The 16,127-nt window shown below is 43.8% G+C and overlaps 1 protein-coding gene across 1 annotated transcript in view; it reads right to left on the reverse strand.

Annotated features, from left to right (window-relative positions):
* The window catches only part of DNAH3 (dynein axonemal heavy chain 3), a 2,217,123-nt gene that overhangs the window by 454,704 nt on the left and 1,746,292 nt on the right, over positions 1 to 16,127 (reverse strand). The window contains exon 43 of the mRNA XM_044089509.1: positions 8,713 to 8,892. Within this exon, the coding sequence (XP_043945444.1) occupies positions 8,713 to 8,892 (180 nt within the window). The remainder of the gene's footprint in view (positions 1 to 8,712; positions 8,893 to 16,127) is intronic.

The following is a 16,127-nucleotide window of genomic DNA, read 5'->3' on the forward strand; positions in this document are numbered from 1 at the left end:
TGAAGGGCTTGCAACGCTAAAAGGACCGCTCTCATCTCTAGAACATTTATATGCAGAACGGTCTCATTTTGAGCCCATGTGCCTTGAACAGTCCTGCCCGAACAATGCCCCCACGACCCTAGGCGGGAAGCGTCCGTGGTCACCGTGGCTTGGGGTTGGGGAGCAAGAAAGGGATGTCCCTCCTGCAAATTCCGAGATTGGAGCCACCACTTGAGAGAATTTCTGCACACTCTGCTCAGAGGGATCAGAAAATCTAGAGGTTGATGAAGAATCGACCACTGAACTTGCAAAGTCCACTGTAAAATTCTCATATGCAGACAAGCACAAGGGATCAGGTTGATAGCTGCTGCCATGGACCCTAAGGCTCTCAGGACTAATTGTGCAGGGGGTGCAGAGGACTGCAGAAGCGCTAACACATGAAGTGCCAGACTGTGTAGTCTGTCTGGGGTTAAGAATGCCCTGGCCTGACGAGAATCTATTCTCGCCCCTATGAAGTCTAAGACTTGAACAGGTCGAAGGGAAGACTTACTGAGATTTATGGTAATCCCTAGCCGAGGTGATATCCGGAGAAAGAAATCTCTGGCTAGTAAGAGTAGATACCTGGTGGAGGCAGTGAAGAGCCAGTCATCCAGGTACAGGAAGACCTGAATGCCCTGAAGTCTCAGGTGGGCCGCTACAACTGCCATGACCTTGGTGAACACCCTGGGGGCTGTGGTGAGACCAAAGAGTAGGACCCTGAATTGATAATGACTGGCCCCTAGCCGAAAGCGGAGGAAACTCCTGGATCGCCTGTCCATCAGAATATGGTAGTAGGCATCCTTGAGGTCTATTGAGCACAACTAGTCTTCCTCCTGCAGGAAGGGCAGGATGGATTGAAGCGTGACCATCCCAAATGTTTCCTTGGCAACAAACAGGTTCATTGTTGATAGGCTGAGAATCGGCCTTAAATCCCCCGTATTTTTTGGCACCAAAAAGAACCTGGAATAGATGCCTGATTCGGACTGGTCTGGGGGCACCTGCTGGATGGCTCTTTTTTTCTAATAGCTTTTGTATTTCCAAGGCCGTGGCCTCCCACTGAGCAGGTAGGACATCCTGGAGGAGCCTTGTGTAAGGGGGCTTGTTTATGAAGGGAATAGAATAGCCTCTGGATATGATTCGAAGCACCCAGCGATCTGTCGTGATGGACTCCCATTGGGCTAGGTGCATCGAAAAATGCCCCCCGACTGCCTCCAGAGAGGACCAGTCAGGCAACCCCTCACGGTTGCTGCGCGGGTCACTCTGAGAAAGGTTCACATGACCTGAAGTTCTTCAGCCCCCCCCCCCCTGCCTCTAGGCCGGCGTCCACCTTGTCCCCCTCTGCCTCTGGGGGAGAAGGAGTCCTGAGCATTCTGGGACTGCTGAGTTTTCCGGAACCACAGCTTCCTTTGCCCTCGCTGATTCATGGAAAAGGACCTTTGAGGGTTAGAGAAGCGGATCCCGATGGCTGACAGCATCTTCCTGTCTTTCTTGCTCTGGACAAGCGTATTGCAGACAGTCTTCCCGTACAGGGTCGAACCGTCAAAGGGTGCATTAGCGAAGGATGCCTTAAAGGGTTTCGAGAAGTCGCAAAGACGGAGCCAGGCATGATGCCGGACGCGCTAGCCCTAGCAGCTTCCTCGGTGGCATGAGAGAGTAAATGTATGGACGTATTGGACACAGACTTGAGAGTGGCCATACGAGCCAAGAAGGTCCGTTTATCCTCGGCAGGCACAGACTCCGGGGGAGACTCAGCGTACTCTTTCACGAGGTCCCGCTGCAGTCGAATTACGCGGGCCAAGTAAGTCAGCGCCCTTATAGTAAAGGTGGCTGAAGCAAAAGTCCGCTTTCCAAGATGGTCCATAGCCCTGGACTCCTTGTCTGGGGGGTGGACTGAGGAACTTTCTTGGGTGAGTTCCTTTTTTCTGGCCGCTGCCACCACCATGGCATCAACTGGGGAACCTTTGTTCCAAGAAGATCTATCTGCCAGTGGACTCAATATTTTGTCCGGCCTTTTGGGCATAGGCTCCACAGTGTCCGGTTCCTTCCAAGCTCTGGTGGTGATAAGGTCCACCACAGGGTCGGCCGGGGGAGACATCCAAGAGGTAGATGGGCCTGTGTCGAATGCCTACAGGAATACCAACTCATCAGAGGAAGGTTTTTGGGCAGACCACTCCACCTGCGAAGGATTTCCATAATGTCTCCAAAGGAGATGTCTACGGGAGGGGGGGGGTGATTTGGGGGAAACTTCCCCTTCCTCCAAGTCGGTATCCTCAGTGAGGGACTCAGGGGAGTCCAAGTGCCTCCTTTTACACTGGCGTTTGTGAGGGACCTCCTCAGGTGGACTCTCCGGGGAGGGCTCACAAATGGTTTTGTGTTCTTCCAAGGGAACTGTCTGGGGTGCAATAGACACAGGCTGTCCCTGGGGGGACTGGATGACGGAAGACAAACCCAGCTGCAAGGGAGCAGGGATGGATCCCGAGGACAGAGTGAGGGGTCTCGATCCTTCAGAGAGAACCCTCTACACAATGTCGAATGCCGAAGGAAAACCGGCCTCCCTGAAACTGGTAGTGAGGGTAGCCGAGACCCTCGGATCCAACGAAGGGATTGGAGCCGAAGTTGGAATGGCAAGACTTGAAGGGACGGTATGCCCTGACCACAACAGGGCCGATGACACACTCATCCCCTTGGATCCGATGCCCAACTCTCGGCTCCGAAGGCTCGGATCCGAAAGCGGATCTGACAGACTTGAGGGCATTGCCGGCGTCAAGGCCAAAGGCACCATCGGCGCCGACCCCCTGACTCCTGGGCTCCACAGATCTATAGACTCCGATATCCGATGGTGGATTGGAGAAGGAGCTACCGGGGTGAAAAACGGTGCCGAACTCCCCTCACGGGGGGGGGGGGGAGCCAGCAGTACCCCCATCTGCAGTTGAGTCTGCAGAAACCTTTGCATCATCCGATCCATGTCTGCTTCAGAGATGCTCCAAGTTGATCTGGAGGAAGCCATCGACGCCGGCTGGTAGAGCCGACGTGAAGACGACCTCGAGGGTGGTCTAGCCTCCCTCCTCTGGCTCTGGAGAAAAACGTGGTGAACGGAGCCGAGGAGAGGATAGCCTGGTAACTTTTACCGAGACAAGATCACCTTAGCGGGAGGGGCCATTGGATCTAACTTGGCCTGTCACTTGCTGCCCCTCTCTCTATCTTTATCCTTTTCCTTGTCTAAATGTCTCTCTGTCTCCCTGTGTTTTTCTTTGACTTTGTCTTTCTTGACCTCTCTCTCTCTCTCTGTGGTAAGGTGGGAGGGTGAGTCCTGGACAGGGAAGAAGGGCCTGAAGGGGGAACAGCCACAGCCGTGACTGGTGAGGAAGCAGCAGAACAGGCAGAAGTTGATTCTGCGGGTAGAAGACCCACCAGAATTAACTTATTCCTGCGATCCCACAGGGCTCGGGGGTTGAAGGCTGCACAGATCTTGCAGCCGGAAGACAAATGGGCCACCCCCAAGCAAACTACACACAGAGTGTGACCATTGGCTGGAGACAGTTTGTGGCCACACTCTGTCCACTTAGAGAAAGTCACTTTCTGACTTTCTGACATCTTAGAGAACACACACACATACACACACACACACACACACACACACACACACACACACACACACACACACACACACACACACACTACGGGCAGGAAGGGGGGCCTACACTAACAGAAAGTTAACAACTTTCAAGGTACAAAAAAAAACAATAATTCTCGTAAATGGAGAGGGATAAACTAATAATTATTTCTAAAAATTATCAAAAGGGCACGCACAGACCAAAGTTTTCGAAAAATCCTGACACTTGCCTGGAGCTCAAAAATCCCGTGCTGGCGAAGCCGCGGCAAACAAGATCTGAGGATTGGAAGGAGGTTGCAGTGTAGTATGGGTAGGGGGAGGAGCTTGGAGCTCGGATCTTTTGCTTGGTATGCTGCCGGCTCAGAACCGTATCGGATCCAAAACCCACAGGTTGCTGATCAAATGAAGTTAACTACGTCAGATAGTGAGTTAGTGCAATGTTGCACCATAATATATAGTTATACTATTCTAGAGTTTTTTTATATTTATATTTATTTTCATGGGATTTTTATTGTAAATATTTTTATTTACAATTATGTTAAGTTAGAAACTACAAAGGTTTTAGTTGGATTATTCAGGTACACTTGCAATGTACGACTTGTTTGTTTTTTAGCTCAAAGGATGATTTTATTAATTCATTTTATTTAAAATTATACAGTTGTTCCTATTGGACAATTGATTTATTTAATTGATTGATGATGTATAAAAGGCACCTTATTTGGATGTATTTTAGATTTTCTGATGAAGACCTTGGTTACAGGGGTCGAAAACATATGTAATTTTGTGGCGTTAAGCTTTTTGGAGTTCGTGACTTTGCTGTTTTTGGTGTCCGCTTTGAATAAAGTGTTAAATTCGGGTTTCAGACCTTTATTTGGATTTTCCTAGCAAGCTTTTTGTTTGGTTTTACTTCAGATAGTGAGTTAACTTGACCTTGCACCCGGATCACCTCTGAAAAGGAATTGTATGTGCCCAGTGGGCCTACCTGATTAACAAATGGGTATTATTATTATTATTATTATTATTATCATTATTATCAATCATGTCAGAGGCAAAGTTATTAAAGGTAAGAATACTTGTTTTTTATTTGACAACAGCAATGTGAGCCATGGCCCAACATAAGATTGGTCATTTGCTTATCATCATCTGAATGATCCTTCTGCTGGAATTTATGTTTGTATTCCTTCTGCCTTTCAGAATTTGATTAATTTTTTGTAAGTATAATATGGACGGTGGATGAGACATTTTTTGACACAGGATAAGATATGGCGATAACTATACCGCATTCAAGTGTTTTTTAATATCTGTGACAGCTTTAAAACTCCTTCCATGGTTTGTGCCTTCATGTTGAGAAAAAAATGTGAAAGCTTATTATTTGCTTTGACATAATGTTTTGAGCTGTTCAAATCTGAAGGACTATCAACTTTTACAGTTTGTTTTGTTACACTTTGAAGGAGCAGCCATTAACTGTATTCAGTTGAATGTTTCTTCTGTTGTTGCAAACAGCAGCTTGTTTTACTCTTTCCAGTCATATGAAAACATGTGCAGTTATCTGGATTTGCTCCTTTATAGGGATGTTTGATGGAATTCCAGAGTTATGTTAAATTTTGATGTTATGAATTTCACCTTTGTGAGCATCTAATTGCTCTGTAGAGCTGAAATTATTGTCTCCAGAGACTACTGCAGGTCTATTAAAATTTGTGGGGACCATTATAGAAATCTGAGGAAGTTTGTACAAGCAATTTTTAAAGTTCAAGATTTCCACACATGTATCCTTTATACTGCCAGCTTCAAAGGCATAGAGGGATAAAGCCCTACAACATCTGTTTAGTTAATATCTCAAGTACTTTCTGGAGCTGGCTGGTTAGAGCAGAAAGGATGAGGCATTTACTGGCTTACCTCTTCTAAGGAAGAAATGTGTGAGCACATGCATCTGGCATAGCAGATTCATGAAACACAGTATTTATAACAGGACCATGAATGAGAAATGGTGCTGCTGTAAGTGGGTAAGCAGAATGAGAATGCTTTGCAATGTATGTGTGGGCATTTCCCTTGTTATGCCATTGCATGCCTTCCTGGATGACACAGCCATGAGCATCAGTAGGAGATAGGGTTTAAAAAAATGTCCTGGCACAGGACACTGTATTTGACAATCCATGCATCCCAGCTGTATTCCACCTCCTCTATGAGGCTCTCCATTTCCCCTTCTATCAATGACAGCCTCCATCAGGGTGATTGGGTTAAAACCAGCTGTAATACTGCTCTCCTATTTTCCTTCCCTTTCATCAGTGGCAGCCCTACCCACATGGGTTAGTACCAAGGAAGGAGATCAGCAGCCATAGGATGAGAGGGCTAGCCGTTGCTCAGCTGAGGGCACTTGTTTCCTGTAGAGTTTCAGACAGTTTCTGATTTTAATCCTGCTTATTTCCTTACACTCAAAACTTTTTTGCAGTACAGCATCACTGAATTAGGTGTCTGCTTGGTCTCCGAACTGCCAACCTGCTCAGTACTATGGCTGTGCTATTAAAAGAAAAAAAATGTACTCATGATCTGAAGTATTACATGTTGGCTGTGCCATCTTATAACTCTGAAGAGGAAAAGGACGTTGGATTGTGGGACCAATTAGTATTCCAAAATGTGCACGCTGATTGGACAGCCCAACCAGTGTGCCCATTGTAAACTGAGGATATGCCAATAGAAAAAATCCGGCCACTGAAGTACCACTGAGTGCCCAAACTATCTGTTTATATATGCTGGGGGACAGGGTAAAATATGAGAAAAATCAGGAACATTCTGCAAAACGAAACATACCTGATTTTCCTTGTATTTTTGTGCTGTCCCTATTAAAACCTCATTTTTTTAAACAGGAACAAAAAACAGCAATGGAAATTCTATTTTTTCCACTGTTTCTCCTGCACTGTACTAATGTTTTGTTCAAGCACGGCAATTCAAGTCTTATGCAGCAGCCTACAAAAGACAATGCAGAAGAAGACCCAAGTGTCATTATACAAAACATTAGTTAAAAATGTAAGCAATTTCTTTCTTAAATAATGTCATTGTATAAAAGCAATATCCACTCCTGTGTGTGGGTATATCAAGATTTAACCATGGTTGGCTATGTTTAATCACTTGGGCTTCTCCCTTGTAATCAAATCACACCAACCATGGGCAAATCCTGATATACCTACACCTAGTCATGGATTACTGCTTAAACATATAACTTCTGTTGGTTTATTAGACATCTGTCCACATCATAGCTAATAATCTCCCATGAGCAGAATGCAAGTAACTCTTTGGTCTAATCAGGTTCCGTACCACTCTAGTGATTATTAGCCACACATCTTTATTGTCCTTTTTCACTTTCTTCTAAAGCTTCAGTCTAGATCTCCTAAGATCCAATCTACTTTGATGCCCTTCAAAGATGCCTTGCAATTTTCAAGGTCTCTGTGACTAGATTGCTTAACTGGTCACTGAATGTTACATAGAAATGGATGATGTAATTATTCCAGTGCATTCACCGCTGATGAGACAAATGTTTTGTCCACAGTAATCACCACCCTCTTACCTGACAAACTCACAAGAACTGGGCTTCTTCTATCATTGTCTACTGTTTCTGCTATCACTAGGCAGCTTAACACAGCTATTTAAGACTGGAATCTTGAGACTATGCCTCCAACCACAACTGTCACCAAGTTTGACAAGGCCCAATCCCATAGCTTTCTTTTTTTAACTAAGCAACTTCATTTTTTTTTGCATCATCACCTCTTTCACAGAAGTATGGATGTGACTGTGCTGAATCCTTCTGGTTCCTCCTTTCCTATGAAACAAGACTCTTGTGTTACTGGCAAAGTCTGAGTGTTATTCCACTCAAAAATACTGTTAATGCATGCCTAGAAAATTACTTCTCTAAAATCTGACCTCCACTAAAAAGTACTAAAATACCTTTTGAGCTATGTGTCTCCTCCCTACTTCTTTCTATCCTGTTTACATTTCACTTTCTGGATTTGGCCAAATTAGGGAATATGACTGAACTTAAACATCTGAGATTCTGACTAGATCAACACCTCGTAGATGATGCTTACATAAAGCTACTGTTATACCTGCTGCAGTACATAGGATGGATGAATGTCTTTACTTTTAGCTCATTGTGCAATTCTCCAAAAAAGTGATCTTTGGTTCCTTTTTGTTGGATGATACCATATGGGCTACTGTGCACTACCTGATTCATGCAGAAACATAACTCTTATGCTCCTTAACTTATTTTGGTGTTCACAGCCCTCAGGATTCTCCAGAGACATACATTAATGTTTTTCTTTTCTTGCTACCTCCAGAGCATGCCTTACGAATACCTGGTATGTTAAATACAAAGCTAAACCATAACTTAAAAAAGACATTCTCATGTGTTATCAAATATCTCTCTCTCTCTCTCTGCCCATATTTATTCCTCCATATATATTCCCCTAACCTCATTCATATAGTAGTAATCAAATTTATTCTTTCTCCACTTCTGCTATTACGAGTATTTTGACTTTGTTTCTGCTTGTCCACTGTATAACTTTACAAATATCTGGTTATCGTAGGCAATGGGCACTGCATGTTTAATGTTTTGCATGTATACTTGTCCATTGACCTTCCTATATCTATTTATATTTGTAATTTAGTCTATTAGACATGATGTTCATTTAATGCAGCAGTGTGTACTGCAGCAGTCCTTATAAACTTCTTAAACTAGTGGCATATCATTCATTTTTCTGGTGCTTCCCTGTAATCTGTCTGACTTTAGTTATTTGCCATTAATATGCTTATCCTGGTAAAGCTTCAGAATAAATAAAAACACGTATTCTTAAAATTTAATACTTAAGGCTTGATACCCTTGTCCTAGTAATTACTAATTTAAGAGGAGGCAAACATCCTAAAAAGATTCATTGCTAAATCTTGACATGCTTACTTATTACATTTTCTAGTATTGCTTCAGAATGTGCCATGTAAGGAAACAAGAACTTTTGAGATTATATGTGCAAAATGTAAGGAAACTCATGGTTTAGGAGGCATATCAAACAGTCTTTTAAAAATTGGTTTCATACCTGTAATGTCATTCCTCCCTCCACCAGGTGGACCCATTGCTGAGACAAACAAAACATCAGCAATATCTAATCTAGATGTATCCTTCCTGTCATACCAGTGGCCATGGTCAAGCCACTGCCGCAGTAGTTCGATGGGGGGTTGAGCTCCATACACTTCCTTTGCAGGCATGTTTAGGTCATCTGAAATAGAACAACAGATATGTCAGTGGGTTATATGAATACACATAAAGCTCCTTATTTGTGTTACTTCCATTCCACTCCTCTTATCATTCTCAAACCGCAGTGCATCTATGGGTACACACTTGTCCCCAATGCCTCTAAAGGTGTAAGAACCAAAACTCACATTTTTCTTCACAGAACCTGGTTTGTACTCAGACAGACAATCCCTTCCTACCTCCCCGAGGAGAGGAAATGCAGCCAATGTTGCTCAGTTCACCCACCCGCTGACTGGCTTCCTGCTTCTAGGCTAGCTAATCAATTGTGACTGACCAGCACCACAGGTGAGAAAAATAATTCTGTTTCAGTTACAGGGTTGCTCAATGAATTTTTGGAATGAAACAATGACTAGCAGAAAGGATGCCAGAAGAATGCAAAACAAGCTGAGATGTAACGTGTATAAAACAGGGTACAACCAGTGCCTCAGGCACTTCGTCCCGATCACCTCGAGTTTCTTCAAGACTTGTAGCTATAAGAATAACAAAAAGTACAAAAGAACAGGAGAACAGTAAATGTTGAACATTCCTGTTCTCCTGTTGAAGCAGCTCTCAGGGATTGTTCCTCAGGGAGGAGCTGAGTGAAGTAGTTGCGACATTTTCTGCTGGTTGTGGAGGCAATTAAATTACAGCAAAGCTGCCCCTAGCATTCAGAAATCAAGACACTGTTGGATTGCAAGACCATTCATAAGGCATCAGAACTGATCTGCTGAGTCAGTCAGCAAGGTATTTAGTCTTTTCCAGGAATATGCATTGCTATCAGAAAGTGGCAAGAAAAGATTGTCCATTCCCTAAACTCTCATGGCCTCCCAGATCTGGTTCCTGCTAGCTTATTCAAATACCACACCAACAACATATTGTCCATTTGGATAAAAATCAGTCCTGGGGTGTAAGAAGGTCTGAGATTCCTGAAGTGCAATAGACCCTTGAACCATTCTCTTCCTCCTCTCGAAATGCCCCAGCCCCATCCCAGAAAGGAAGTGTTTGTGGTGACAATTACGGTGAATGGAGGCATAATGAAAGGTCTCCCCATGTGTCTCTCAGAGGAAGTTAGCCACCATTCTGACTAAGCCCTGCACAGCTCAGTGATGATGACTAAAACAAAGGGTGATCTAAAGTTTGAGACTACTGCACTCTTAGAAGCCACTGAAGATACACATTGGCTTGTGTGCAAACTGAACCATGATTTTCAAGAAAGCCATCAGCTTGAGGATTCAAATAACTTTGTGGGTGGAGACTGACTCATCAAGACTGCCTTTTTGAGGGCTTGCAGCCTTTTAGGTGGAAGAAACACCATACACTTTGTTGTCTGTAGATGGCATCTAATGAATAGAATGGCCTTAGAGGGCTGAATGTTTGACTTGTTGTAGTTTACAGAAATGCACAAGGACAGGCAGGAGTGAAGAAAGTAGTGTCTGGTTTCAATAACAGATTCTCCTGTCACTGAGGAGAGGAGCCAATCATCCAAATACAGAAACAGCTGAATCCCTTTGGGAGGCAGAAGGGCTAAAACTAATGTACCAAACCACAACAAGGAAATCACTTGCTGCTTGAAACCACTCATTTATTGAGTCAAAACACAAGGTTTAGCACTTTCATTCCTCTGGTAGGAACTTCATCAGAACAATGTTAAAACACAAAACAACTATTTAAATATACTACTTCTACAAGCAATGAGAATCAAATTAAAAATCACATGACTGTATAAAAAGAAGAAATCACATGAGTGCATAAAAAGAGACTCACATAACTGTATAAAAGACTTCCACTAAATAACATAATTCTTAAGTTTTAAAACTGGTGCAAGTGAGCACCCATCATTTAAACTGGGTGCAGACATGGCATCCACACAAATTTGCCACTTTAATTCTTGTTGAGTCAGATGTTCATCAATGATTTTCCCTTGTGCATCCTTTTTGACTGGTTGAATAACCATAAACCCAAAAGTATGTGTAGGATTAACACTAATGTGTCTGAACAAAGCATTGGAGGTTCTCTCATAGGTTCATAGGTTGGTACTAGGCTATCGGCCCTAGGGCCGATACAAGCCTAGCCATAACAATTCCCTGGATATTTCTTCCCACAATATTTACTTCCCTGGACCCCTGTCCAGGGCGACTGAAGTGATCCCTGGGGTGATTTTCCTATCTCCCATCCAATCGTCAACGTTCCTTTTGAAGAGGGCCAAGGAGGTGCTCTGCTTGACATGTATGGGCAGTCTATTCCAGAGTATGGGGAGTCTCTGGGTCAGGAACCTATCCCTCTAGCATGTTTTGTTCATTGTGATGACAAGGTTTAGATCCCTGGAGCATGTGGCTCTGAGGGATTGGAATTTCTTTAAGTGTAGCATGTCCAACAGCTCTCGGTTTGACATGGCCTTGTATGTTAAGCAGAGATCATCTCTGAGTAGATGATATGCCACAGAGTACAGCTAGAGTTTTTTAGATGGTCAGTATAGGGCATCTGCTTTAGGCCTGTAATTCTTTTAGTGAGGTATTTATGTGGCCTTTCCAGCTGTTGCAGATGTCTTGTGAGGTACATACCAAACGGGGCATTGTGCTCTATAATGGGTCTAATGAGGGATGAGTACAGTGGGATAATGACCTCCTTTTTTTCTGGATGAAAAGCTCTTAGTGATGAGGTGTGCCACATAGAAGGATTTCCTGACTGTTGTGGTGATATGGTTATCGAAGGTGAGACCACTGTCCACCTGTGTCCCTAAGTCTCTCATCACACTTTCGGTGTTTAGTGTACTGCCACCTATGTGGTAATTCATGGGTACATGGGGATAACTATACATTTCTTGGCATTAAGCTTGAGCCCATGGCTCTGCCACCAAGCATCTTTTTCTGTAAGGCCCTTTTGTAGAATATCCACATAATTTGGGGATTCAATACTGGCTCCCAATTTGCAGTCATCTGCGAACGTTGTTGGCCTATACTTCAGAGAAGTAGATGCCAAACAAGAGCAGTCCCAGGACTGAACCCTGAGGTACTCCACTTGTCAATTGTCTGGAGATGGATTTGGAGTCGGCTACTTTTACAGTTTGGGTTTTGTCAGTAGGCCAGTTGGCAACCCATCTCTTTTCTAATGTCCAAATTGTGTTCATAAACATGGTCCCTTAATCTATGGGAGGTTTGGCCAATATAAAATGAGGGGCAGTGTTGATACTGAGCTATGTAAACCACTTGTGAACTAGTGCAGTAGTAATGTCGAACAGTTTTATAGACTTTACTCCTTATACAAAAGGTGTCAGCCTCAATAATGTACCTACACTGAGGACAATGCCCACATTTAAAAGTGCCCTTCCTTTTCAAGCTACTTCCTACTGTTCTATTTTCAAGTAGTTGTTTAAAAGATCTACCTTTTCTGTAGGTAATGGCGGGTCTCAGACCAAATTTTGCTAACATAGAAGAATCAGAAATAAGAACTGGTCAATTTTGAATGAACACTGTAGCTATTCTATGGTTGTCCAAATTATAAGTTGTAATAAATGAATGTCTCATACTTGGAGTGACATTATCATTCACTCTGGGGAAGGGGGTGGATCCTTGCTCCTCAGTCCTGACCAAAATAGGCCTGTATATTCCCAGATTTCTTCTGGTAATAACTTCTGATTGTAAATCCAATAACAAACCTAATGGACAACCCCTGTTCAAAAACATTTGAATAAGTACATCAGCTTCAATTTTAAAATTATCAAATTCTGAAATCATTCTAGCAAGTCTGACTATTTGACCCTTAACCACAGATCTCTTTTGATGCTGTGGATGGCAGCTAGAATAATGCAAATAACTGTTTGAGAAGCTGGACTTAAGAAAAATAGTGGAGACATAACCAGCCGTGCTATCATTTTTACTTGCTAACACATACAAAAAGGAAATCTGATTAAAATCATAATTACAGGTGAATTGCAAAAATTCAACAGTGTTATTAATGTATATCAAAAATCCATTTAGTTTTTCTTCTGTATCTGTCTACAACAAAAAGATGTCATCCAAAAATTGAGTATTGCTAAATTAGCAAACATGGGTGCACAGGCTACACCCATGGCAACCGCAGACACCTGCCTAAAATATTGGCCTTCAAAGAAAAGAAATTTGTACTTTAAAACAATTTCCATTAAAGTAGTCATAGCATAAACCCATCTAGAACTAAATGCACCAGTTTTATGTAACTGACTCTAAAACCAAATAAGGTCAGTGGTATGTGGAATGACCGTGTATAAATTGCTTACATCAATGGTACCAAAAAAACTATCTTAATTATATTCAATTTCACCTAAAAGTTATAAAAAATGCCAAGAGTCCTTACAAATCTGCTGCACATTGGATAAATGTGTTTTAGTATCTAAATCCAAGTACTTAGCAATAAAACAAGTTTTAGATCTTTTGTCATCCACAGTTGGCCTAAATGGAGGTTTTTACATATTCTTATGTAATTTAGGTATGCCAAAAATATTAGCCACCACAGGTTTAACATTCTGCTCAGCCTGTCCGCTATTACGCTGGATTTGCCCGGGATGTGCATTGCCAACAGAAAGCACTGGGATGACAGTGCCCACTGCCATACTCTGAGGGCTTCTCGGCAAAGGGGATAAGACTTGGTCCTGCCTTGTTTGTTCAGATACCAGACCACTGACATGTTGTCTGTCTGTATTGCAATTGTCCCTAGAGGAAGAGAGTCCTGAAAGTACTGCAATGCTATAAGTACTGCTCTCATCTCCAGGGCATTGATATGCAGATGTTATTCTTGATCTGTTCATATGCCTTGGGGAGACTTTCCCTGAAATAGCTCCCCCCCACCCTATCAGGGAAGCGTCTGTGGTCACAGTGGCAACTGGAGGGGGAAGCATGAAAGGACATCCTATTGTGACATGAAGAGACGCCAAACACCACTGAAGATCCTTCTTGCAGGAATTTGTTATCAGGATCATGTGACTCAATGGAAGTTCTTTAAAAGACCATTGCATGAATAGAAGCCATTGAAGGATTCTCATATGCATCCTTGCTAAGGTGATTGCTAGAATAGCTGCCACCATCAGTCCTAGAACTTTCAATACCTCTGCTGCTGGTGCTCAGTTCTTTGATATTAGGGACATGATGTGTTGGCAAAGAATAGAGATTCTTTAAGGCAGAAGGTGGTGAGTGGTGGTTGACGTGTCTAGTTCTGTCCCTATAAAAACAATATGCTGCGATGGCAACAAGACTTTTTGAAATTGACTGTAATGCCTAGCTGATCGCAGAGTGTCAGAGTAGCTCCTCTTGCTTGAAGAAGTTGATGCCTAGTGGTGGAGGTAAGGAGCCAATCGTCTAGATACAGAAACACCTGGAATCCTAGATGCCTCAGGTGAGCTGTGACTACTGCCATGCACTTGGTGAACACTCTGGGGGCTGTAGTGAGACCAAAGGGCAGAGCTTGGAATTGATAATGATTGGCTCCCAGCCAGAAACGCAGGTGATCTCTGGATGGTCTGGCCATCTTTATGTGGTAGTACACATCCTTGAGATCGATCGAGCACATCCAATTGTCCTTCCCCAAGAGGGGGAGTATGGACTGTAGTGTGACCATTTGGAACTTCTCTTTTCTCACAAATTGGTTGAGTCTGCTGAGATCCAAAATGGGTCTCCAGTCCCCTGTTTTCTTTGGAACCAAAAAGAACCTTGAGTAAGTTCCGAATCCTGTCTAGTCTGATGGGACTGGCTGGATGACTCTTTTCTCTAGCAATTAGCGCACCTCTATTGCTGCTTGTCCCATGTGACTGGGTGGAACGTCCAGGATTTTTTTGACGGGAAGAGGCTGGGTGGAGAAAGGTATGAAATACCCTCTGGAAATGATACTTCATACCTAACTGTCATTTGTTATATTTAGCCAGGCTTTGGGGTACAAAGATAAGCAACCCCCGACTGCCTCCAGAGTAGGACAGCCGGGCCTCCCTTCAGGAGCTCTGGTAGGATTGACCAGAGAAGTGATCTCTGTCACCCTGGTGTTGCGGACCCCCTCTGCTGCGAGGGCGGCGTCTTCCATTGAAAGCCCCTCCTCTGCCTCTGGAGGGGGGTCTCCACATGTGTCTTGAAAGGCTCCTTGGGTTTTCCGGAACCACATCTTTCCTCCCCTCTGACCTTTGGGAAAGGGTCGAGTGGGGGTGGAAAAACGGACTCCTACGGCAGACAGAGTCTTTCCTTCTTGCTCACACCTGGTCAAAGTCTCCTTCACCTTTGACCCAAACAAAGATGAGCCATCAAATGGGGTATTAGTAAAAGAAGACTTGAAGGGTTCCGCGAAGGAACAGAGTCACATCCAGGCATGCCTACGGAGAGCGATTCCTGTACCTGTGGCTCTACTTGAACCATCAGCTGTGTATGATACGAGACAAATGGACGAGCTGACTATCGAATTGAGGGTAGAGAGTTGAGTGGCAATCTTATCGGATAGACTGGAAGCTACAGCACCCTGAAGAGTATCTCCCAACTCCTTAAGGAGATCTCTCTGCAGTCTGGTAAAATGTGTCAAGTAGTTCAGTGATCTGAGTGAGAAAGTTGCTGAACTGAATATGCATTTCCAATATCTATCCATGATCCAAGATTCTCTATTAGGAGGATAGATAGATGAGGAAGTCTCAACATTTCCTTTTTGGTGGCTGCCGCCACCACCATGGCATCAACAGGGACTCCCTTGGTCAAAATGGACTCATCCACAGGGGTTGAAATAAACTTATTAGGCCTCCTAGGAACAGATTCCATAGATTCTGGAGACTCCCATGCCCTACGAGAGACCAGATCCATAAGCTCATCATAGGGTAGAGATACCCAAGAGGTGGAAGACTGAGACCCAAACACCTTCAGGAGAACCGACTCGTCCTCAGTAGGGCTCTTGGACTGCTAATAATCCCTCTGCCTAAGGATTTCAAGAATCTCTGTAAAGGAGATGTCCTCAGAGGGGGACCCTTCTGATTCATCCAGGTTGGTGTCCAATGTGATAAACTCCTGGGGGGAGTCCAAATGCCTCCTCTTGCATAATCTCTTCCTGGGAACCTCTTCAGGGGGAACTTCTGGAGAGGTCTCAGAAGAGCAAGGAGCACCCTGTGGGGCTACCTGAGGCTCTGGGTCTCTATGCTTGGGAGTACCGGAGGAAACAGAAACAGACATAGGTACTTTAAGGGAAGAAGAGGCCAGACCTTGAGATGAGGAAGTCTTGGGAGAC

The sequence above is a fragment of the Protopterus annectens genome, chromosome 12.part0 (assembly GCF_019279795.1).
Source record: "Protopterus annectens isolate FY-2018-M chromosome 12.part0, PAN1.0, whole genome shotgun sequence".
Lineage (NCBI taxonomy): Eukaryota > Metazoa > Chordata > Ceratodontiformes > Protopteridae > Protopterus > Protopterus annectens.